At 41.8% G+C, this 25,918-nt stretch overlaps 1 protein-coding gene and 1 non-coding gene across 6 annotated transcripts in view; one reads left to right on the top strand and one right to left on the bottom strand.

The window, feature by feature from the left end:
- Nucleotides 1-5,095: 5,095 nt before the first annotated feature.
- Nucleotides 5,096-25,918, top strand: part of HDAC8 (histone deacetylase 8) — a 243,390-nt gene continuing 222,567 nt past the window's right edge. For all 5 annotated transcript variants that reach the window (XM_057538585.1, XM_057538583.1, XM_057538584.1 and 2 more), the window contains exons 1-4: nt 5,096-5,526; nt 6,044-6,096; nt 8,663-8,793; nt 10,977-11,118. In XM_057538585.1, the coding sequence (XP_057394568.1) occupies nt 5,302-5,526; nt 6,044-6,096; nt 8,663-8,793; nt 10,977-11,118 (551 nt within the window). In that variant the 5' untranslated portion in view covers nt 5,096-5,301. The remainder of the gene's footprint in view (nt 5,527-6,043; nt 6,097-8,662; nt 8,794-10,976; nt 11,119-25,918) is intronic.
- LOC114238526 (U6 spliceosomal RNA) lies at nt 7,554-7,657 on the bottom strand. Its single transcript, XR_003623851.1, has one exon. It is a non-coding gene; the product is annotated as a U6 spliceosomal RNA (small nuclear RNA).

Below are 25,918 nucleotides of genomic sequence, written 5' to 3'. Positions count from 1 at the left end.
TATGTGTTTCTGTGATTGGAGTTTATTTCATGGCTCTATTTTACATACTCTAATTATGCAGTACAGTCAAAGCTCATAATTGGGTCAAAGTAGAATAATATTAATACATAAATCATATATTATACATTATATAATATGGTATGTAATATATGTAAAGAAATGCAGTTTTATCATTCAAGTGCATGACTGCTCAAACTAGGCTCACTGAATTCAAACTAGCTTATTGACATCTCGGGAACCTGTTCTGATGAATGAATAAGACTAATTTTTGGTCAGCATTATAATTGTGTGCAGGTGGTGCTCCTGCACAACTGGAGGGTACCTAAAAACAGTTCGTTCTCCTAAGTGTTATAAATATTCGGCAGAATCTTGTTCTGCTACTCATTAGCCTTTTGTGTAACAAGAGAGGGTTTATCCAGCAAGGATGAACAGTCTCTGCAGTACCATCCTGGTTAATTAGGTTATACTACATTCTGAGAATTTTATGCAGCTGATGGGTCCAAAGTTATTCTTACTCTGACCCTTTTCTACTTACCAAATACCTAGTACCTGTACTAATGCAATGGAGATAAATATAGTGTCTTCCACATTTAGTCTTCATTTCCTATTAAACTTGAGTGACCTTAGGTCTTGGTTTGCCCAGGACAGTCCCCGTTTATGCCTGTTGTCCTGGCATAATTATTAATAGCACTCTCTGTCACTCAAAAGTGTCCCAGTTTGAATGGTATGGTCACCCTCTATTTAGCAGAAGTCTGATTTCTTTTAAGGCTAGGCCTAAAAGCAAAGGACCTGTTCTCAAACCAGTAACAGTACTCTTGCAGTAGCGGTATGTGAGTGAGGATAACAATGGGGTGGAGACTTTCCCCCAAATTAAGGAATATTTGGCATAATAGCTCTTAAAACAAATGATAATCAATATTTGAGTGCTTACCAAATGCCAGACATTGTTATACAGGCACTTGGTATGGACCATCTTATTCTGTTTTCACAGTCACCATGTGAGTTAGTTACTGTTGTAATCCCCATCTTCCATATGAGGGAACTGAGGCGCTAAGCATTATAAGCAAATTGTTGAAAATCAGACAGCCAGAAAGTGGTAGAGCTGGGATCTGAGCCCAAGCAGTTTGACTCTATAGAGTTCACATTCTCAACAATGACACTCTCCAAGGAAAAGACATTAGGAAGTGATGTGAAAACAAGGGTCAGTTGGTTCACTACAGTTGAGATATCAGTGGGCATATTGTAAAATGCACAAAGAAGGTGGCCAGAGGGGCGGTGACTTCTTAATGTGTTTGCTTTCCGTTCTGCCTGCTTCTGCCAGCAAGTGAAGGCAGAGGAGATCATCAAAAGAAGTGGCATAGCCCATCCTGACTTTGCTGGTTCAAAAACTACCTTTAGCAAAAATGGCTAAGGAAAGTGAGGCCAGGAACTTGTCCAGGGTCACCACACTAGTAAACTTTGGAGCCAAGATTCAACCTATTTCCTCTGACTTCAAGTCCTCTGACTGCAAATCTGGTGCTTTGAGAAAGGTTTTCTTCCCAAGTTAAGGATCATATGGGTATTAAGCTTGTGGCAAGTTGAGGTTGGGACCTGTGGCATGGTTTGTGCTCTATCTTAATCATGAATAAGTGTGCAGCCTCCCTGTGGGATTTGCTGTTGCAGATCCTTGTGCAACAATTTATCTTTTTCCATAGTTGAATCATCTTGCTACATTGTATGCCAAATGAGGATACTGTTTCCAGTTTAAAAACAATGCTCCCCATGTTGAAGTGTTCAGCTACCTGTTGCTAGAACTGAAAGAACACATGGAAAAATCGATTCTCACATCAAACAAGAGTCCAGACTTTAGAGTCTCAGTTGGCCAGTCTGTATCCTGCCCTCTTCCTCCACTGTCTATCCATGAAAGCCCTTGACAAGTCCTGTTTCCTCCTTATATTGCCAACTTGTCATGATCTCACCTTTTAGTCAACTCCTACAGCCCCATAGACTCCTTCCCCTCTGTAAACATGTGCATTTCTCTCTTATTCTAAAAAATATTCCTGGGCTCTGACATCCCCCTAGGTTGATATACTATAATAATGCCTTCCTTTCACAATCAAATTTCTTCAAAAAGGAAGTTACACTTGACAGCATTGGCTTCACTCATTAACCCCTTGCAATCTGGCTTCCTCCCTTGCCTCGTGTGTTTTTCATAGAGCACCAGTGAACCCCTAATGGCAAAAGGGGTTTCTGACCCTTTTGCAATACATGACATTGTTACTACCTCTCCCTTCTTGTAACCCTCTCATCCCTTGATTTCTGTGAAACTGTACTAGTTCTCACCCAACTATTCCTTTTTTGTCTCCTTTTTGGCATCTTTCTCTCCCAACTCCCGCAAATGGCATTCCTCCAAATCACTCTCTTCTTCCTAGCTCAAAGATTCTCACCATGGCGTGGGGCAGGTTTTAAAAAGTGACATGATCTGATTTACATTTTTTAAGAAGCTCACTCTGCGGCTACAAAAAGAATGGATTGTAAGTCAACAAGAGTGGAAGTAGAAGCCAGCTGTGTTGCAGGAAGTCCAAGTGAGAGATGACAGTGCCAGGACTGGGGTGGCGGCAGTGCAGAGGAGAGAAGTGGAGGTAGTTAAGACACGTCTTGGAGGTGAAACCAATGGAAATTGATGGATTAGATTTGGGAGTGAGAGAAAAGGAGGGAATACAAATAACTCCCAGGTTTCTGGCTTAGGCAACTGGATAGACGTTGGTATCTCTACTGAGCTATGAAAGATGGGGAAGGGGTGGCAAAGACTTGGATAGGAAAATCAGAAGTTTGATTTGAAAATGTTAAGTTAGATATGATGATTAGACATCGCAGCGGAGACAGCCATGTTCCCTTGACTATCTCAACCACTGTTGTGACTTTAGCTATCTCTTATCTATGTGGGGAAATAAACTGGGTTAAGCACCTGCCCTACCGTCTGAGTTCTTCCTTCTCATTTCCCTCTTCCTTATATTGATACTGCTGGCCTTCTCTTCACACAGACTTTAAGAATTTTCAATAACTCTTCTCCATCTGCTCTCACCAATATTCAAGTACTAGTAGTAAGGAAGTCCTGTTGAACCTACCCTGTGCATTGTTTCTCCCTCTCTGTTTCCATTGCCCCTACCCTCCCTAGTTTACATCATCATCGCTTTGGAATTCCCTGGCGGTCCAGTGGTTAGGACTCCATGCTTCCACTGCAGGGGGCACGAGTTCTAACCCTGGTCAGGATCCCGCATGCCACGCGGCACAGCCAAAAGAAAAAAAGAAGAACAAAAAAACAAAACAAAATCATAAATGATCATTATTTCTTATCTGATCCATTGCAGCACTCTCACTGCCTGTAGTCTTTCAATAGCTAATCTTCCCTACACACTACTACTGTAGAAATCTTTTAAGATTTCTGTTTAAATGTCTCCCCATTTCCCACAGGATGAAGTCTATTCTCTTTAGTCTAGTATTCAAAACACTTGATGAGCCAGCCCCTTCAACTAAACTAGCCTAGAAATGTTCTCCTTTTTGTTTTTGCTTATGCTGTTGATTCTAGTCAGCATGCCCTCCCCTGGCTCCCTTCTTCACCAGGTAAAATCCCATCTATCCACTAGGACCCTCTCAGATGTCACTGAATAAGAACCCTAGTTGCCATTTACTAAGTACCAGTTATTAAGTACTTAATGCTTGGTTATTAAACAAGCATCCTACATTCATTATCTGACTCTGCTTCTTGTGTATCCATCTCATCTACAAGAATGCAAATTCCCTGAGAGCAGAGATCAGACTGTAATTCATCTTGAAGATTGAATCCTCAGCTGTACTGTACACTTAGTTGATGTCAGATAAAGTTTGATGAATGATTGAATGATGGCAGAACTTTGAGCTAGTTGCTATGGGAAGATGCAAAAGAAGCATGAGAGCTTACATTCTAGCTAAAGAAACACATCACAGGAGAAAAAAAAAATCCGGAATACTAAGTATTGAGGGGATACTAAATGGAGGGTTGAACAAAGTTAGATTTAACACAGAGTCATCCTGGAGGAATCAAGTTTATATAGTAAAGGGAATGTTCAAAAACTTCAGTGTCAGGCAGACCTGGTTTTGAATTCCTGCTTTTCTGCTTGTGTGTGTGACTTTGAACAGTTATTTTCTCTAAACTGCATCTGTAAAATGGGTGTATTACAACCTCCTTTATAGGACTGTTGCAAGGATGAAATGAGATAGTATATCCAAGTGCATATCACAATACTCCATAACTGTTTAAAGAGTAGGGGGAAAAAAGCAAACTAGAATGTTGGATTGTCTGAGAGGTCAGTTCATTTTGATGTGAGAGTTGGGGCCTTGGGCATTGGCTAGTTTGCATCAAATCATAGGGGCCCCCAGGAACCTGGAAATACTGATGGTAATTCTAAAACTGTTCCAGGATACTCTTTAATGTGAACCCTCACACTAAACCTAAAATATTTCCCTAACCCTTGTATAGCTGCAGAGAAAAAAAGGAGGGAAGGAAGAAGAGCTGCAGTTTCCAAACATCACTGAAAGTATCTGCTTACACACTTAACTCCAAGTGAATTTTCAAGGAGTGATTTGACATCATTGCTTGACTGGAATCTATGAAGCAATTTACAGAGTACCAGCCAGCATCTTGGGAAAGTGGTACCAGCTTTGCCAGAGTAAATTATTGAGATTGTTAACTCTTATATGGACATGGATAGTTAATGATGAAAAGCAGTGAACTAAGTTGCGGCACAGAATTGACTGTGTAAACTTTTCAAACAGTTTGTACCATTAATTAATCCCCCACCAAAAAGAGCCCGTCTGATGTGTTGGGTGGTGCTGGGCTCTTAGTGGCCACATTGTGTCTGTCTTTAGATATTTATATGGGTGTGTTTGCAGATTGAGACAATTCATAAAGCGTTGACGCTGATCCGTTTTTTTTTTTTTTAGCGCTAAAACTCAAATTCGCGGCTATTTTAGTAATTAGCCCCGACTCTTCCTTCCGCTACTCAAATCCCTCGAAACTACATCTCCCAGCATGCTCTGAAGCTGGTCTGACTTCATCTCAAATGGCCCCGTAGGGCAACAATGGTTAGTTTTGACTGTGCTTATTTGTGCTATAAAATATCGATCCTAATTGGCAGTTATTTGGGCTTTTATATCTGCCGACCTCCGTTTTTGAACTGTAGTCACTAAATGTAGGGGTTCTGGCCTGAGAAGGCCCATGCATTCCTTCAATTGGATGGGGAGCAGGGACAGTGTCACCGGCGATCTCGAAACTAGGAGGGAATGTTGACCAGGGAGCACCGCTGCGGCCGATCAGAGGAGCAGGAACCGGAGCCCGGGCTGAATCCGAAAAAAGCCGGATCCGGACGGTGGCTCCGGAACGGCTGTAAGTGGAAGATGGAGGAGCCGGAGGAACCGGCGGACGGTGGGCAGTCGCTGCCCCCGGTTTACATTTACAGTCCCGAGTATGTTAGCATGTGCGACTCCCTGGCCAAAGTCCCCAAACGGGTAAGAAAGGTTGGGATGAAAGACCGTGGGTTTTGGGGGTGTGGGTGGGGGGCCGGTGGACGGGAGGGCATTAGGAAGCGAAGAGGATACAGGGCTGGGGGAAATCTTCAGCAGAAATTTGGGCGGCTGTACCAGGTGATAGAGGAAGTGTTCCCTTAGAGAGTTTCCTGAGAGCGCAGCGGGGCGTCCAATGGACAGGTGGGGGTGGGGTGGAGGTGCGGGGGAGGGGATGGCATGGAGGGGATGGTGTCTTTACTGTCGGGGATCCCCGAAGTGGAGAAGAAGCTGCAGGAGAAAAGTGTTCCACCACCTCCGTAAGGCCCGATAGCTTTCTCCTTAGCGATTTAGATACTTTGTATCGTCTAAACTGCTTTGTAACTGTTAAGTAAAAAGAAGGGAGGGGAGTTAAAAGTTAGTTCCTTTGTTCAGGATGATGAAGTCGATGGGATTTCTCTGAATTAAATATTTGAGACTATTTTCTGCCTTTTTTTTCTTCCTTTTTTGCTGATGTTTTTAGGCCAGTATGGTACATTCCTTGATTGAAGCATATGCACTGCATAAGCAAATGAGGTAAGTTGTGCTTGAACAGAGCCCTGAACCCAGGTGTTCATAGCCTTAACTTCCTGCTTCACAGTGGGGCTAATTAGGGAGAGAATGGTCCTTTTTTAAAAGTTTTTTGTGATTCACAGTGTTGGTAATCTGCCTGTAACCTAATAAAAGCTCTTGAAGAATTAAGAAAACTCGAAAAAAGTGCATGAAGCAGTTAAGAAATAGGACTTTATTGCTGGGAGGGAAGTATCCTAGGGATAGGTGTTTTGTGGAGGTTTCGGGGTGAGTACATTTGGGTACTAAAACCTACCTGATAGAAAAAAAGATGTTCAGCTAGGAGGTGTTCTGGTTTTGGGGTTGTTTGTTTTTTGTCTTTCCTAAGCCAGATCTGAAAGTATGGGTTCAACTTAAGACTTTTAGATACACCATTACCACCACCAAACTTTAATGATGAGCCTGGAGACAGTCAAGACCAAAGGAAACTCCTGGAACCAAGGCCATAACTCAGCACAGAGCTAAGTGCTTCTTTAAAACAAAACAAAAAAATGAACTTGCTGTTTGTCATTATAAGAGTAAATATTATAACCCTGACACTTGTAGGATTATTTGTGACATTTTCTGGCCAATTGGGTGAGCATCTGTCTATGCTGGCTAGTGTGATATGCTTCATTTATCTCCCAGAAGGTAGTGTAAATTTTATCCTTATTATTAACGAAATCATTTATTGAATATCTTCTTTATGAATGTTTTTCAACTGTTTTTTAACCCATATGTTTGGTAAACAGAAAAACTACATGCTTTCCATTAAAGTTATTTAACAGTTCAAAAAATTACTTTGACAAACAAGAAATCAAAGCAAAGTAAAACTGTCTAATTTCCTTGCTGTTAAGTAGGGAGGCTTTCAGTAAGGATTTGTTAAGGAAGAGGAAGGGTATTAAAAGAGGGAGCAATTAGGGCTGGGAAACATGGTACAAGAAACTGTAAAATTTTTATTGTAATGGGCAGAGTTATCACTTCTGAGGGTGTAGACATGTTTTCTTGAAGAAGAAGCAAGACTCCTTGGATCTTGGCTATATATATTTACTTTTTGAGGCTGAGCTTGCTTGGTGATGGTAGTAGCCTGTATAACCATATTAATTGAGGAGAAACTCATGGGCATGTTCCCCTTCAGCAAGCAAAAAAAACACTAATGCCTCCCTGTGGCCTGGGTCATGCTTTTTAAACTTGAATGTGCAAATGAATCACCTTGTTAAAACACAAGTTCTTTTTTTTTAATTGTATAGTTGATTTACAATCTTGCTTAGTTTCTGGTGTACAGCAAAGTGATTTAGATATATATATATTCTTTTTCATATTCTTTTCCATTATGGTTTATCACAGGATATTGAATATAGTTCCCTGTGCTATACAAAGGACCTTGTTGTCTCTCTGTTTTCTATATAACAGTTTGCATCTGCTAAGCCCAAACTCCCAATCCAAAATATATGGAATGTTTCACAAATTTGAGTGTCATCCTTGCATAGGGGCCTTGCTAATCTCTGTATCATTCCAATTTTAGTATATGTGCTGCTGAAGTGAGCACTGAAGTACAAATTCTGATTCAGTAGGTCTGAGGGGAGGCTGAAATTCTGCCTTTCTAACAAGCTCCCAGGTGATGCTGCTGCTGGTCCATAGACCACCCTTTGAGTGGTGAGGGCTCCAGAGCAGTAGTGGCAGTGGCAGAGTCAGGAAGAGGATATGGGGACTAGGCAGCTAGAAGTTAGAGGTGGTTAAATCCTGTTGTTAGGTTAGCACCCTGTATTCTCTCCGTCACTCCTGTTTTCACTTCTTGTGAACAGTGGGTTGAGAGCTTCTGAGCAAAGCCCAGTTCCAGCCTATTTGTTCCTTCTCTCCTTCCTCTCAGAGGCAGATGTGAGGGACCAATTATAGAAACTTTCACATTTTTTGGTTGCCTATTTTTTTATCCTTTAATATTAATAATAATGACAGTTATCCACAAAGCATTTTTATGTATGTTATCATTTAATCTTCACCTAAGTCCCATAAGATATCCCCACTTTACAGATGAGGAAACTGAACTACAGAACAGTCAGGTTATCTGAGGTTATAGAGCTGGTAATTAGGACGGGAAGCCAGTTCTCTGACTCCAAATTCAAAATTCACGACAATACAGCTGCCTATTAAAGTAAAAATATAGTTGAAAGGATTGTATTTGCCCAATTAGGAAAACTGATTCAAATGAAAATATCTCTTCCTACTGGTTTGTCATGAAAGTTGTAACTCACAGAGCAAAATTTGTCTAATACCTGATTATTTAACTTAAATATAATAACTCTTTTTTTTTAACCTGCCTATAAACTCAAGGGAGATATCTATCCTCTCACCCCTTTTTAATGGAGTCACCACGTAGATGTGAGGAAATGAAGACTGTATTGCAGTGGAGGAACAGAACGTGTTTATTGCCTCAGCCTCCTGGAACCAGAAGCTGGAAGTTGTATTTTTGCTCCAACTACTGGCTCCTGCTTCCAGGTTCTGGCATACTCTGGATCTGACTCACTCACCTTTCTTTGTTCCCTGTTATTATTAGGATAGTTAAGCCCAAAGTGGCCTCCATGGAGGAGATGGCCACTTTCCACACCGATGCCTATCTGCAGCATCTCCAGGAGGTCAGCCAAGAAGGAGATGATGATCATCCAGACTCCATAGAATATGGACTAGGTAAAGTCATTACTAGGCAATGACGGGAGATAGATGACCTCCATCTATAGATCATAACTACTTAATCTTTTGTAACTTGCATGATGGTCTTTAATACTTTTAAATTAACAACTAATGTGTTAACCACAATATTAATTTCTTTGTTTAACCACACTCCCATATGAGTTGAGCAAAATTAATGCTGGATCAAATGGAGGAAAACCTTTCAGTTGCTTGGCGCCCTAATAGCAGTGCCCAGATTGGGTCTGGCTGTATGTACACTGATTTAACTGTCCTGTGACCTTATATTTTAACTTCAGTGTATATTTATGTTCTTGCTAAGTTTGATACCTTATCTCTCATTAAACAGCTGCATTTTTAAAAACCATAAGTGGCCAATAGGATAGTCTAGAGAAACAGCATGATTTAGTAGAAGAACATTGGACTGGAGGTGTGTGTGTAGGGCGGGGGTGCGGGCTTAAGACACCAGGGGGTCCCAGACCTGGCTCTGTGTCATCACAGATATGACATATCACCTCTCAGTCCTCAGTTTCTCCATCTATAGTATGTGACTAATCTTCAAGGTTTAGTCTTTCTAGCTTTAATACTAAAGAATTCCTTCCCCGACATTGAAGGCGTTTAGCACTCATTTGGAGCTGATGTTAGCACAATAGCTTTCTGGTAGGGTATGTTGTTGTCATACCTCAACCTACTCCTCCTAATAGGGTACTGGACCCAATTCCAATGTGTGGAGGGGGGAATTTCCCCCCACACCACCAAACAATGCTCAGGACACCAGCTTGGTGTCCTACAATTCAACTCAGTTCTGACACTCTCTACCCAGAGAGAGCATCAGATTCCACAGGTGAAGTGCTCAGTCCCACAAGACTTCTCTCCACATCAGACATCAATTGCAAACCCACGCTGTTACCTGTGCTCTGGCTGACAGGCTGCAAATTGGAGGTTCTAGCAACCTCACCAACTCAGAATGCCAAGCACAAGTCCATGTTGTTACCTGTACTTCTGTCCAACTCTCTATAAATCAGAAATTCCCATGACCCCCTCCTTGGATTTAATTAATTTGCTAGAGCGGCTCACAGAACCCAGGAAACCCATATGTTCACTAGATTACCAGTTAATCATTAAAGGATATAACTCAGGAACAGCCAGATGGAAGAGGTGCATAAAGGCAAGGTATGGGGAAAGGGCGTGGAGTTTCCATGCCCTCTCCAGGTGTGCCACTCTCCCCAAATCTCTACGTGTTCACCAACCCAGAAGCTCTCCAAACCCTCTCCTTTGGGGTTTTTATGGAGGCTTCATTACATAGGCATGAATGATTAAGTCATTGGCCAATTGGTGATTAAACTTGTTGACCTAAACAAGTAGGCTGCCAGATATTTCTCCATCAAAGATGGGTTTGTTTGGGATCAGCAGAGAATTGCAATTTGGGGTCTGCAACCATGGCAAGCCATGGCAAGGGAAGGAGAACACTTTTACAGAGAGGGAAAGGAACTTGGGAGAGCTATGGTTTAAAAAAAAAAAAGAGTCCATGGCTTTTCATTGACTGAGTCCTTGCCAGGAAAGAAGAGAAGTCTTTCTTCTTGTTAAACTTGGTTATCTTTCCGGGTGTGAGAGCTCCCCCTTCTGGTCTCCTGACTATTTAATTGAAGTTTCTGTTTATTCATTTTTTACAAACTCAATCACCAGTTCCTCTCGCCTCACACAGGGGGTCAGGGGGGTGGAACTGATAGTTCCAACCCTCATAATTCTACTGGCAACCAACCCCCATCCTTAGATGTGGTCCACAAGTTACCTCATTAATATGACCAAGACACATCTATAACTCATCATTTAGGAATTCCAAGAATTTTAGGAACTGTGCCACAAACTGGGAAGAAATACAGTTGATCCTTAAACAGCGCATGGGTTAGGGGCACCCACCCTCCGTGCAGTCGAAAACCTGAGTATAACTTATAGTTAGCCCTCCACATCTGCAGTTGCGCATCCGCGGATTCAACCTACCGCTAATGGTGTAATACTGTAGTATTTACTGCTGAAAAAAAAATCCACCTGTAAATAGGCCTGCGCTGTTCAAACCCATGTTGTTCAAGGGTTAACTGTATATTCCTTATTATAAATCATAATATCACACCCCTCTTTTTCCAGCTTATCTTTTAACAAGCTCTTCTGATGTTTGCCTGAAGGTTATGACTGCCCAGCCACTGAAGGAATATTTGACTATGCAGCAGCTGTAGGAGGGGCTACAATCACAGCTGCCCAGTGCCTGATTGATGGAATGTGCAAAGTAGCGATCAACTGGTCCGGAGGGTGGCATCATGCAAAGAAGTAAGAAAATGACCTTTCTACTTTCTATCTCTTTCCTTGAGTCAGTTTCTTATTTATGTAAACTCTTATGTTTATTGTACTGGCAGTTATTGAGAGATGTGGTGTGTGTGTGTGTGTGTGTGTATGACACTTTACTACGCCTTCTGAAGAGATACAAGTAAAATAAAAGATGACATAATATAGTGGAAAGTGTACTATTGAAAGTCAGGGCACCTGGGCTTTATGCCTAGTTTTTCTACAAACTTGGCTGACTGACTTGGACAGATTAACCTCTCTCGGTCTCAGTCTCTTCATCAGGAAAATGGGCAGAGCAGAGGATATTAATCTAGATAGCTAGACAATCTCTAAATTCCTTTTAATCTTTCTGGAAATTCCCCTGTCTTCAAGGAACTTATACTCTAGAAACATTATTAAAACTAGAATAATTAGGGAGCAACATCAATTTTGGTACCAAATGAATATATGTATGAGCTGAAGAGATTTAGCAATAGGGAGCAATTAATCATGGAAGTCTTGGAAGAGGTGAATTTTAGAGCTAGTTCTTGAAAGGAGTGGCAAACAGATTTTTGAATAGATGGAGAATTGATGAGAACAGATTTAAAACAAAAGGCTGAAGAATCAGAAAGGAGGCTTAGGGCTTCCCTGGTGGCGCAGTGGTTAAGAGTCCACCTGCCAATGCAGGGGACACGGGTTCAAGCCCTGGTCCGGGAAGATCCCACATGCCGCGGAGCAACTAAGCCCACGCGCCACAACTACTGAGCCCATGTGCCACAACTACTGAAGCCTGCGTGCCTAGAGCCCATGCTCCGCAACAAGAGAAACCACTGCAATGAGAAGCCCGTGCAACGCAACGAAGAGTAGCCCCCACTCGCCGCAACTAGAGAAAGCCCGTGTGCAGCAACGAAGACCCAATGCAGCCAAAAATAAATAAATAAAATAAATAAATTTTTTAAAAAGGAGGCTTATGCTGCCATCTCTAAGCAGCAAAGTGGCAACTGAGAGTTAGGTGTTACCCTAAGGAGAAAGGGCTTGTGAAACAGCTGTTGGGTGCTACTTAGAGTTACAGGAAAAGTCCTTTTGGAGTTTGATGTTAACATTTCAAACAGCTATACTCTGTCTGACAGGGACTGCTGAGCCTTATTCAGCATTTAGTATCTTGCTTAAGATGGCTGTAGTACATGTTGGAGGAGAAGGATTTTATTTATTTATTTATTTATTTTTATTGAAGTATAGTTAATTTGCAAAGTTGTGTTAGTTTCAGCTGTACAGCAAAGTGATTCAGTTATACTTTTCAGATTCTTTTCCATTATAGGTTTTTACAAGATGCTGAGTATAGTTCCCTGTGCTATATATTAGGTCCTTGTTGTTTACCTATTCTATATATAGTAGTGTGTATCTGTTAACCCCGAACTCCTAATTTATCCCCCCCTCCAGAGGAGAAGGAGTTTAAAAACTGAATTTATCAATGTGCTATTTGAGTGTAATAAAGCAGCAGTGGTAGGAACTGCCAATGCATCATTCACACACCAGTTGTTCATACTATCTGCCATGACCTTGATACTCTAGTGCTCTTGAGTCTAGAGAAAACAGCACTTTATTTTTCAGAATAAAATCTTGAGCACAATTTCAGCATATGCAGGTTAAGGTAATAATATGGAATTCTTTTCATCAAATGGATAGATTTCATGACCAAGGAAATACTTGAGTAAGTTTACTACTAGAATCTACAACTGAGGTGATGGAGCATAGAGAAGCTGTGTTTAGTAATGAGTTTTACATGGCCTTAAAAACAAAGAGAAACAACCTGCCTTTTGTTAGTTTTTGCTCTATTAAAAAAATTCAAAATCAAGACAGTGATCTCTAGGAGGAAAAAATGACCCTGTCTGCTTCAAGCTATAGATAAAAGGGACAAAACCAAGCTTCTCTGAACCAAGGACTTCTATGCCTTCTCATGCTTAGCAAGTTGAAAAGAAAAGTAGTGTGGTTTCATGGGAAATGCCCAGTCCTACAAGTCAGCTCTAGTTTCTGCATGTGACACTGGAGCAGCTTATGTATTTAAATTCACCACTTAAGGCCTCCTAGGGCCTGGGTCAGTTTGCAGTGGAATACCCAGGTACCTGCCACTTCTTATTACTGTTTTGCTGCCAAAGGAAACACACTCTATCTCCAGCCAATTATGGCTGCCTCTGGGCTGTATGCAGGTGTGGGCATACCCACACGCCATTATCTTAACTGTTTCAGACAGCTTGCAGCTGATCCTACCTGGAAACAGACATGCCTGTGGTACATATAAATTACCAAGAGTCTCTAGGGATTGCCCCAATTCAGGTCCAAATTCCAAGGGGTTCTTGGCGCATCTAGAACCTCTCTGCAGATGGACTACAGGCATTTAGCCCACAAACTTACATCTAGCGGGCATTTATCTTTTATAACCACAATATCTGTTTAAACCCCTGCATCCCCAAATACATGTACAGGTTCATACATGCCATTTATTCAACATGCATTGATTAAGCACCTACATAGTGTCAAGCATATTTTTATCATCACTAATAAGCAGAGATACAGAAATTGAAGCATGGTACATTTTTCCCCTACCAATTTTGAAAAAAAAAATCTTTTATTTTAAAATATCCAGGTGCTGGCAGGATTACAGTGAAATTGGCACACTCTTTTTGAAAACTTTGGAAATAAATGTTAAGAGTGGGGAAAATGTTTGTACCTGTTGACCCAGTACTATTATTCTCAGCAATATTCTAAGGAAATAAACCAATTCTACCCTCAAGAAGTTTATCTCTTAGAGGTAAGACAGCAAATAATTGCATCTGAAAGCCAAAGAAGAGTGATTTTCAAAGAAAATTCTGCAAAAGAAGAGTAATGAGAGACTAATGCTATTAGATATTAAACGTACAAAACTATGATAATGAAAACACTGGCACCACTGGTATAAGATTAGCCAAATGATGTTATAGTACACTCCCCAAAGAGACTGTTGCATATAAGAATTCAATCAGTTATAAAGGATGTGTTGCAAGTGATTGGAAAGGATTGTTCAGTAAATGATGTTGTGACAGCTTGTAGCATTTATACCCTCATCTCCTGTAATAAACTAAAATAAGTGGCAGCTGGATTGAAGAGTTAAATATAAAAAAGCAAATTAGGAAAAAAAAAACCTAGAATGAATGAATATTCATCAGGCTTCTAAAGGGGAATAGTTTTCTAAGCTTAGGAAAGAATAGAAGAAAAACAAACAAAGGGAAAGATCAACATATTTGTATAAAATTTTAAAACCAAAATAACTTTTATGGCCATTTCAAAAATAAAATCTAAACACAGACTAGAAAGGCATATTTGACATAAATATGACAAAATGTGACAGGTTTGCATTTTCTCAGACATTCATACAGTATGATGTATAAGAAGAAATATGGGCAAAGAACATGAATAGATAATTTACAAAGGAGTTTTAAGCACAACTGGAAAACATGGGACAATGTTCATCACTACTAATCAAAGAAATGCAAATAAGTAGATAGCCTCTTTTTAAGCTTATCTTTAATAGAACTGAAAAAGAATGGTACTCAGTTTGCTAGTAATAGTGTGGTTTGGGTCAACCCCTTAAGAAAACAGTTTGGTAACCAGCATGTATTAATGCCCTTTTATCTAGTAATCTACTTCTGAGAATATTTCCTAAGAAAATAATTCAAAATATGGAAAAGAAACTATTTACCTGAAGATATTTACCAGTGTTATTTATTTTAAAAAATTAGACATAACATGAATATCTAGCAATAAGGAAAGGGTGAATCCATTCCATGGCATATTATGCTATTATTTTAAATGATGATTATGAAGACTATGGGGCATTTCAGAAAAATACTTCTGGGTTAATAAAAAAGCAGGTTTTAAAATTGTTTGCACACTGCAGTTACAACTTTGTAAAATACATGCATTTTTTAAAAAAAATTAGTGGGAATGATAATAGTGGTTATGTTAGGGTGACAGAATTAAAATGATTTTTTTAAATGTGTTTCTCTAGTTTTCAAAATTTCTGTAATGAGATTTTTTCTAACTTTTGCAGCTAAAATTTTACCAAAATAAAAAGAGGCAAAAAAATAGTTACAGCAAATATTAACAAAGGGTTAAAATCATTAACTATTCTAACTGATTTTTTAAAACACTAATATTCAGATAAATGAGTAAAAGACATGAACAGACAATTTACAAAAGAGGAAACAAATAGTAAACAAACATGAAAAAATATCTAGTATCACTAATAATTAAGAGGAAGAAAAATTGAAACATTATATATACATGTATATATTTTACTTCTACCAAATTTGAACCAAAGGAAGAAAGATCTTAACTCATACATCTATTACTCTTGGTAATCTAAGGAAATAAGCCAATCCAAAATATGGAAAAGCTGTGTATATGAAGATGGTAATTTCTCTTTCACGTATAATAGCCAAGAAAAAAGGAGGGAAGGAGACCTAAATATTCAACAACAGTGGGATGGTTACGTAGTACACTGCAACATATCCACTTGATGGGCTATTATATAACTATTAAAAACGGTGGTTAGGGCAACTGCATAACAAGAAAAAATGCATATCGTATATCGTTGGCTTTGCTTTTAAAGGGCAGGTAGCTACAACATCATATATTCACTCTGATTAGAGATATGTAAAAAATATCTGCATATGAAAAGAATTTCTAGAAGGAAATACAACAAAATGATACCAGTGACTTTGTGACCATGATGATAGTATGATATATACATACATACATATATATATATATATATATATGTATACACATACACACACACTATATATATACTATATGTATATGTGGGTATATACACACATAGATATATACATGCACTTTTTCTCTGTTTCATATATTTTCCTATATTTTCTCTAATATGATTATATTACTTTTATTAATAAAACTTTTTTTAATAAAAACTGCTTGGAACAAAGTGGGAAGCTGTTACAATAGAGGCATAATATGGTCGGTGTATGCTAGAGTTAGGCACAAGGTAGTGGGGTGTCCAGAAGGAGTGGACTGCACCACTTACTAGTTGTGTATGTGACCTTGGGGTTATTCCAGGAACAGCATGTGCAGAGGCACAGAGGCGTGAAAGCTGAGGGCACTTCCAAGTCTGTAATTAAAGCTGAAACCAAGGGCTCCTATAGGCAAGTTGCTGGAGGTGAGGTGGGAGAGGTATGAAGGGTCCTGTTTGTCAAGCTGAACAGCTTGGACTTGATCCTTCAGGTCAGTGGTTCTTGACCTATTTTGGTCATGGACCCCTCTGAAAATCTGATGAAAGCTGTATAACACTGTCCCTAGAAAAATGTACATACACAAATTTTTCCTTATAGTTTCAGAAAGTCTAAGGGTCTCCTACAGCCCACGTGTGGATCCCTGGTTAAGAACCTTGGTTTTAAAGAGTAAAGAATCACTGAAGGAATCTTTAGCCAGGAAGAGGTAACATGATCAGATTTGCATTTTAGGAATATGATTCTGGCAATAGTTGGTAGATAAATCGGTGAGTGTTGGGGGCCAGAATGTTGACAGAGAAATCTGTTAGGACCTTTACTGTGATAATAATCTATCCTAAAGGAGGTGAAAGCTGTGGTGATGAGCATAGACGAGGGAATAAATTCAAGAGCCATTTAATAGCTAGAATAGGTAGGAATGGTAACCAGTTTGATATAAATGATAAGGAAGGAGTGATCTAGATTTCTTGTGTAGATGACTGAGTAATTGTGTTACCTTTAACCAAGAAGAGTAGGGGATGGGGACTGCTCTGCCTATGGAGCATCTAATTAAAGATGTCTATTAAAGAGTCGGCAATGGGGTCCAGCCTATGACTTCTCAACTTTAATCTGCATACAAAATACCCAGGGATCTTATTAAAATGGAGATTCTGGTTCAGGTCTTGGGGGAACCTGAGAATCTGCATTCCTAACAAACTCCCAGGCAATACTAAAGGCTGCCAATTTGTGGCCCGTACTTAGACTAGCAAGAGGCTGGAGCTCAGGAGAATCATCTTCACTGAAGATACAGATTTGGGAGCCAGTAGCATGATAGGTGGTAATTAAAATTAAGGAAATAGACAAAATAACCTGGGAAGCATGTGTAAAATAATACAGGGGAAAAAAACTCAAATAATGAGCCTTGTGGAATGCCAGTGTTTACAAGGCAGGCAAGAGAAGAAAGACCTACAAAGTTGAGTCTTGAGAAGGAGTGGTCAGAGAGATAGGAGGAGAATCAGAAAAGACTTATCAGAGAAACCAAAGGTGAACCTCAAGAAGACCGGTTTGGATAGCAGTGTCTTCTGCTGCTGCAGAGCATGTATTCTCAATGGGGGTGATACTGCCCCCAAGGGAGCAAAAATTGATTCTTGCCGGGTCAGGTGGTAGGGGGGCGGGGGCGGCAAGAAACTTAGATGTTACATAGTTTATGGTTTTCCGAAGAGTCACAGTACATAACAGATGTACAGTACATCTGTGACATAAAATTTCGTGGAGAGGTCAATTAGAAAAAGGTGTCTAAAAAGGCTCCTTGGGTGAGGGAATGATAATCAAAAAATGGTTGAGAAACAGCTGTAGAGAAGGAAAGTAAGATTTCTCAGTAAGGAGGTTGTGGTGAAGAAGACTTCAAAGGATGGAGAGGAGTGTGCTGGGGAGACAAGGAGGTGAAGGGCCTTGCAGAAGCAGCACTGTGAAATAGCTTGGCGGATTGGGGGAACTACACACATTGCTGGAGGGTTAAGGTTCAAAGTAGATAATGGCAGCAGATGAGCTAGAAAAGTAGGAAATGGCTCATGAAGGGCTTCATGTATATCGGAATCACTCAGTTGAAAAATGCAGATTTCTAGATCTCTCAGAGATCTTGATCAGGTAGGTTTGGACTGGGGCATCAGAACCTGCACTTTCAAAATCTAGGGATGATTCTGATGCACACACTTTGAGAAAGGTGTCTAAAAAGGCTCCTGTGCCTTTTTAGGCACAGAGGGGGCCCAGCTGGCACAGGATCTGTGCCAGCTGGGCCCCCTCTGCCTGCTTCGCTGCTAGGAGAGGAGAGATTATTGTCCTAGAATGCCACTGGTTTCTGGGACTTCCACCTGGGGGCAGTGAATGATAGAGCCATATAACTCTGCCTTGTGTCTTGGCAGACTCAACAAGAAGAATATAGAACGAGACCTCCAGCTCAGTAGGAAATGGGGGGGGCACTGAAATATTATGTTAGGTAGTAACATGGTTAGATTTGTGTTTTAGGAAACTGACTGACTGCAGTTATAGAGGATGGATTGAAGGAGGTGTAGACTATAGGTCGAGGGACTGAATTGGGTATCGGCACTCTCACTGACAAGTGATGAGGACCTGAACTAAGGCAGAGCAATGAGAGTCAAGCCCAGGCAATCTAATTCTTCAACCTGTGTACTTAACCCCTGAATTATACCACCTCAGTACACGGGAGTAGGTGGTGGTATGCAGCAGAGGTAGTACCCAGGGAAATTGGATTCTGAGATTTGGAGATGGAGGTGGAAGCTGGAACTAGAAGCAGATGTGTTGCTAGTATATGAAATGGTAGCGCAAACCAGGAAAATGGGTGGGATTACTTAGGGAAAAGGCAGAGAGTGAGGAGAAAAAGAAAATAGAGCCTAGAACCCCAGGAAATACCAACTTGTAATGGGCAAGTATAAGAAGAAGCCCCAGTGAGTTCAGCTGAAAAGCAGCAATCAGGACTGGCCAGGTAATCGAAATAGAAAGGGACCATAGAATACCAAGGGAGCAGAAGAGTTTAAAGAAGAAAAGAGCTCTCAACAATCCAGAGCAGTACTGAAGTGTCAGTCATATTTGGCAATTAATATAGTCATTAATGACCTTGGTAAGAGAACTTTCTGGAGAGTGATGGGAATACAAACTGTTGAGGGGTGAGCAGGAACTAAAGAAATGGACAAGAAAGGAACATTAATCTGTCCAAAAGTTCAAATGAGAAAGAAAGGAAAGAGGAGGGCAGTGGCCAAGGGAAGCTAAGGGTTGAGGGCTGACTTGTTGGGTTTGTTTTAAGAGCTTTGAGAACATTTGTAGACTGAAAGGGAAATAATGGAAATATGAGAAGGATAAGAAATGGAGCAAAGTCTCGGAGGAGGCAGGAGAGGATGGGAGGAATGGCTTTGGGAGGAGGAGGCCCACCTCTTCTGAAGCCAGAGCAAAAGGAGTCAAGGAGGGTATAGCAGAGAAGTATCTGGGTTGCCTGCTAGTGAGTGCTGGCCCCATGGCCTCTACTTTCTCCATGAAATGACTCTTGCCCACTTCTATCACTTGCTCACAGGCCTCTTTGAATTCTTTGATTCTGCTTTTTGTAGTCAGTCTCTTAAGAAGCCATCTTGTCCCATCTAGATCCCCTTAAATGGGACTCACTCTTTCCATGTAAACATGTACTAGGAGGTATTAAAACCCAGCACAGGACAGTGACTCCTAACCTCCAGAATTTGCCGAGATCGCATCTTCTTTGTCCACTTTGGCTATTCCTCATCCTCACCTCTTCCTGTTTGACTCTGCATTGCAGCTCCCAGTATTTTCCTTTATCTCATTCTGATAATCCATTTAAGACTTATATCCATCTCTAGCTCAACCTGCCCTTCTTCTTGCCACAATTCTGTTATTTGCCATCTTATCCCACGACATTTCAGCCTTCCACCTGGTGACATGGGATCTATGCCAGCTGGGCCCCCTCTGCCTGCTTTGCTGCTAGGAGAGGAGAGATTATTGCCCTAGAATGCCATTGGTTTCTGGGACTTCCACCTGAGGGCAGTGAATGATAGAGCCATATAACTCTGCCTTGTGTCTTGGCAAACTCAACAAGAATATAGAACGAGACCTCCAGCTCTTAGTTACCATCCAGCTAGCAGTTAGGATCAAAGCTACTAGAGCTCTGTTCTCAAGAGCTCCAGTTCTTTATGCACAGAGTGAATGACAGTGGATTGCATTCCAGTTCCAGTTCTCCAGAGTGCTCTATGTGCAGTATAACTCATTAACCAAGTAGCCAGAACCCCCTCCTCTACTGACACCATCCCACCTCCAGCCTTTCCAAACCAATAGATCACTGCATGAAAATGGAAACCTGTATTCAGGGTCAGCCACATCGCCTCAGCACCAAGGCAGACTCCTCCTTCAGCCATGGAGCGCATGTCCTTGTCACTTCCTCTTTACACCCATTCCATCCTGGCACCTGCAGAACAGACCCATCACAAGATAAAATAAACCTTTCCCATAATAGCCCAGATCAGATGAGATCTAGGGAAGATAGTCTAATACAGTTGTTCAGTGTTGCACAGGGAATTCTAGCTGCAAAACCTCTCTGTGCCTCAGTATCCTCAGTTGTAAATTAGGGATAATAATAGTACCCACCTTATAGGGTGATGGGGCTTAAATCTGATCATTGCATTAAAGAGCCTAGCAAAGAGCCTGGCACATAGTAAGTGTTTGATGAAAGTCACTTATATCCAGATTGGGTTACACTCAGGGGGTCTTAGGTAGCCTCTCAGGCAAGTCTCTGGTCCAGTGGGGTCCCACTGCCTGTCCAGCTACAGTCAGCCCTGGTACTGTTTGTCACCCACTGCACTTCCACGTCCCCTTTGCCTGTAAGCTCCTGGCTGAGAGTAGACTATTCATGATTGGTTTCAAGACTCAGGCCCTTTGCTTTGTCAGAGTTTCACTGCCAGCCTTCCCTATACCCCTACTCCTCCCAAACATCACATGAATTCACTGTTCGACCTCCACTACTAGGTCCAGCCCATACTCATAAGGCAAATGAGGATACTCCTTACCAAGAGACAGAGGGACCGCCCCTAATTGGCAAGGGTGAGTGTGCTGTAGTGCCGATATCCAGGACTTTTCTTCTTCCTAAGGAGCAGGTGCTCTCTGAGTCTAAAATCAAGGCCTTCTATAAAATAAAAACTCTGGACAGCAGCTGGCAGCAGGATTCATCAGATTCCCCATCTCTTCCACATTAACCTTGAGACCCTTTCTGAAAATAAAAAGCAGGGAGTTCTTCTTGTCAAGATTATTCTGTCCTCAGTGTAATCACTATTCAAAATCCTTTCTGTTAACCCAGAACCTTCTAACTCAATTCCATCAGGCTCTGGCCTTCACAGAGCTATCTATCCCCTAGGGGCACCTACAACCTCATCTGGATCAAGAAAGGTAATGAGTGGAAGATTCCTGTGCAGTGTCCCCACCTGCTTCCAGCAAATGAGATCAAACACCACCTCCTAGAATATTTACCTGGGCAATATTTTGATAAATTCACTTAATGAGATGTCACAGAATGTCTGAGCTACGTGGTAGTTGAATGATTACATTAGCACTATCCCCAGGCCAAGCCCCAAAGTGTGAAAGTGATATTTCTGGGCAGAGTTTACGTAGTGCTGGATAAGATATACATTTTTCTAAAATGAAGTCCCTAAAATGATTGAAGACGTCAGCAACCCCTTGATACTGCCCACAATTCATCTACTACCTCTGCATCTTCACTTCCCCAGTATCCTTTCTCTTAAGGAGAAAGGAATTTGGTCCCCAGACACAAAAATGATCTTCCGGTAGCTGAAGGCCTTCTACCCCCAGCCCTGGTGTATACCACTGACTAATGCCTTCAACATCCAGGTACGGGGGTGTGGGTGAGGAGGGAGTGATGGGTGGGGAGTATTGTCCTGTCACAGGAGGACCTGGGTACTTTTGATCTCTGGACCTAAGCTGGCCCTAAACAAGGCCAATTACCCCAAGTGGGAATGAGAGCTCTTAGTGATCAAGGCCACCTTCAAGACAGGGAGACACTTCCTTTGAAAGGGACAAGAAGTTTGTGATCATGAGCTCAAATCGTTATAGCCCAGAGGAGCCGGGCAGACTTGTAAATGCAGCCCATACCAGGCCAAGTAGACCCTTCCCAAAACACTCATCCTGTTGCAGATTTCAGAATATCAAGGGGCAGTGGAAATGGGTTCCAGCCTGAGGATGTCACAACCATTTACCCCAGCCACGGCATGGGGAGCAGGCAGGTGCAAGTGTAGAACATAAAGATCCAGGTCCATCCTGGGGCAGCCCAGAGGTTTATGTTGTTCCAAGGTACCCCATTCTATTAGGATCGGGGGTTGCCTGTGCCCAAGGGCACCCCTCCAGTGGGCCAACATAGCCTATTCAGACGTGCATATAATCTCATGGAGTGTGTTTTGTACTGTGGCCTGCAGCCCACCTGCATCTTAATTCTAAAATGAAGATTCCTGAATCAGACCCGCTAGGGGTAAAGCCCAAGAATATTCTTTTTTTTTTTTTAACCAGTGCCTCCCTAAGGTGATTCTGATGCACAACACAGTTTGAGAATTCCTGGACTAAGGGTTCTTCTAGTTGCCCCATATCTGACCTAACTTCTGGTATACCTCTATGATCCTACAGTTGAGACAAAGACACACCAAGGTAACCTTCAGGTCCTTGGGATATCATCCCAATGAACTTCAGTGCAGATTTTTCCTCCTCCCATATCTGTAACACCTTCTTACTGGTGGATCCCTCTTTCCCAGCCATTGCTGCCCATGCATCTAAAAGGCCTTCCACTTTCACAAGTTCCATAGCCATCTGCTCTCCATCCACAGCCTCCAGTTCATGTACTAGTTTTGGAGAATGCCATTCAAAGTCCTCCTCCCCCACATTTACCTCTCCACCATACCACTACCAGCAGACAACCTTCCAGGCCATATGGATTGACCAGGTCCTGGTGGAGCAGCAGTACTGCTTCACCTCCGATACATAATACGATTGGTTCTCCACCCCCAGCCTCCTCAGAATTCATTTCTAATCCACTATACCCCTCCATCCGGACCTCTTCCCTTCATGGCATTAATTATTTCCAGCCCACTCTCGCCCTGGCTATTTGCTAGAACCACTGACATCCCTGAGTCTGGTCAACATCTTGACTACCCAAGTATGGACTACCCAAGGGCACATTCTGTTAGCTTTCACCGTACAACATGGCAGAGGGGTTAAGAGCAGGGACTCAAGTCACACTGCCTGGGTTTGAATCCCAGCACTGCCGCTTCCTATGTGATCTTGAACAACCTGTTTAAACTCTGTTCTTTGATTTCCTCACCTATAAAATGGAGATAATAATAGTACCTACTTCACAAAGCAGTTGTATTACACGAACTAATGTGTGTAAAGTACATAGACTAATACTGGGCCCATACTAAGCACCAGAAAGTGTTTGCCATATATGAATTACACTAACTGGATCATTCAGGTGTGATTTCCTTTTGGCACAGCCCCATCTGCCATGGCAGAAATTGAAGGACTCTTACCTGGAAACCTTTGAAGTGAAATTCAGTCATCTGCCCACACACCTCCTACATCAGCAGCCCCTAGAACTTCATGCCCTTCTCATTCCATGATCACTCATCCAGTCTTGCTACTCCCCGATGCACTTGTCTACCTTGTACCCTGCAATTAGCCCCAGCAATCTAAGGCTGAGAGACCAGTTTCATCATGAAAGAGGTGTTAGCTTTCCAGTGGCATCATGGTTGGCCCACTGTCTGATTCACTGGAAGGTTGTTGATCAGGAAGTATTTGGGGGGGGGCACCCAAGGCAACCTTGATCTCCTAATCTTATTATAGGTATGCTTTCCCAGCTCAACCTCAGCATTCTCTCTCTTTTTTTTTTTTAAATTTATTTACTTTTGGCTGTGTTGGGTCTTTGTTGCTGCACGCGGGCTACCTCTAGTTGCGGCGAGGGGGGCTACTCTTCGTTGCAGTGCACGGACTTCTCATTGCAGTGGCTTGTCTTGTTGTGGAGCATAGGCTCTAGGCACGCAGGCTTCAGTAGTTGTGGTGCACAGGCTTATTTGCTCTGCGGCATGTGGGATCTTCCTGGACCAGGGCTCAAACCCGTGTCCCCTGCATTGGCAGGCGGATTCTCAACCACTGCACCGCCAGGGAAGCCCTAGCATTCTCTCTTAAATGTAATTCTGGCATTCGCTTTCAGGTCCAGATACCAGAGAAGGGAGTAAATGACCCTCTTACTTATGCCCTGCCCCTTGCCTCCACCTCCTGACCCCAGATCCACTGGACCCGTCTACCCAGTCTCACTAGTAAAGGAGAAGATCAAATTGCTATGCTCAAAAACCAGGGAAGAGATCTTGAAAGTATGAACAAAGGTGGTGACAGTGGATGTGAAAAGGAAGAAGAGCACTTGAGAGTGATTTTAGAAGCATAACTGACAGAACTTGGTGATCAGTTAGCTCTTGGGGGTAAGGTGAAGGGAGACATCAAAAATACCCAGTTTCTTGCCAAAGTAGGAGGCAGTATTGTTAGTAAAATTGAAGTGGCACACCGAAAGACATACAGAGATGTCAAGGGATTTGTGACATAGAGAAATCTGAGTGGGTAAATGGATAGCTAGGTAGGAGATGGTAGAGAGTAGATTGATTGGTCGGTGTCTGGTTGACTTCCCAAACTTAATATATGTTCAAAAGCTAACTCCTAATCCCCCCTCATATGGCAGCCCTACTCTTCCAGTTGTTGAAACCAAACATGTTGGAATCATCCTTGACTCCTTTCTTTCACACCCCATGTTCAGTCTGTAAAAAATCCCAACTCCATCTTTAAAATATATCCAGAATCTAACCACTTCTCACTGCCTGCAGCACTACAACCCTAGTCCAAGCTGCCATCATCTCTCTCTCGGATTATTGCAACCACCTCCCAACTAGTGTTCCTGCTTCTGACCTTGCCCCTGTTTGGTCTATTCTCCACACAGCGGACATAGTGATCCTATTAAAACAGAAGTCAGATCCTATTACTCCTCTGTTCAAAACACTGCCTTGGCTCCCTGTTTCACTCAGAGTAAAAGCCAAAGTGCCTACCACAGCCTACAAAGCCCTGTGCAGTCCCCCTGTTTCTCCTTCCCCCCTGTAGAACTACTGTTCTCTTCTTTTCCTCGCTATTATCTGGACACTGGACTTCTCTTTTCCTTTGAACATACCAGGCATGTTCCCACCTCCAGGCCTTTGCCCTTCCTGTTCTCACTGCCTGAAATATCCTTCTCCCAGTTAATGCCCCTTCACCTCCTTCAAGTCTTTGCTCAAATATCACTTTCTCAGTAAGGCCTTCCCTGACCACGTTTTTAAATTTGCACTGCAAAAACAGCCTCCCATTGCCCTTTCCCTGTTCTATTGTTCTCCATACTATTGATTGTCTAAAAAATTATTTAATTTACTTATTCATTATTTATTTCATGCCTTACACCCCCTCCCACTAGAATATAAACTTCTTAGGGGGTAGGGATTTTTATTTGTTTTGTTCATTACTGTAGCTTCACTGCCTAGAACTCTACCTGGCACATAGAAAACTCAAAAAAATTTTTGTTGGGTGAATGATCGAGTATGAAAGTTGGAATGGATGGGCAGAGAGAGATGAGTGGGAAACATTGATTCCCAACCCTTTGGGGGAGTGTCTCTCGTGGTACTACCAGTTGACTTATGGAATGTCAGAATGTTTGGAAAATAAAGAATAACGTTATTTAAATTGGAAAGATGAGTTAGTGCCTTCTCAAGGTAGGCCTTCAATAGATATTTGTTGAATGAATCAATGGTAATATCGTAACAGGTATTATGAAATTAGAGAGAGAGAGAGGGAGAGAGAGAGGGAGGGGGAGAGAGAGAGAGAGAAGGAGAGAGAGGATATTCCACACAGCAGTCAGAGGTTTGAGTGTTCACGAAGTCCAATGAGCAGTCAGC

Source organism: Balaenoptera acutorostrata, chromosome X (assembly GCF_949987535.1).
Source record: "Balaenoptera acutorostrata chromosome X, mBalAcu1.1, whole genome shotgun sequence".
Lineage (NCBI taxonomy): Eukaryota > Metazoa > Chordata > Mammalia > Artiodactyla > Balaenopteridae > Balaenoptera > Balaenoptera acutorostrata.
Note: the sequence above shows the minus strand (reverse complement) of the source record. Positions and strands in the feature narration are given on the sequence as shown.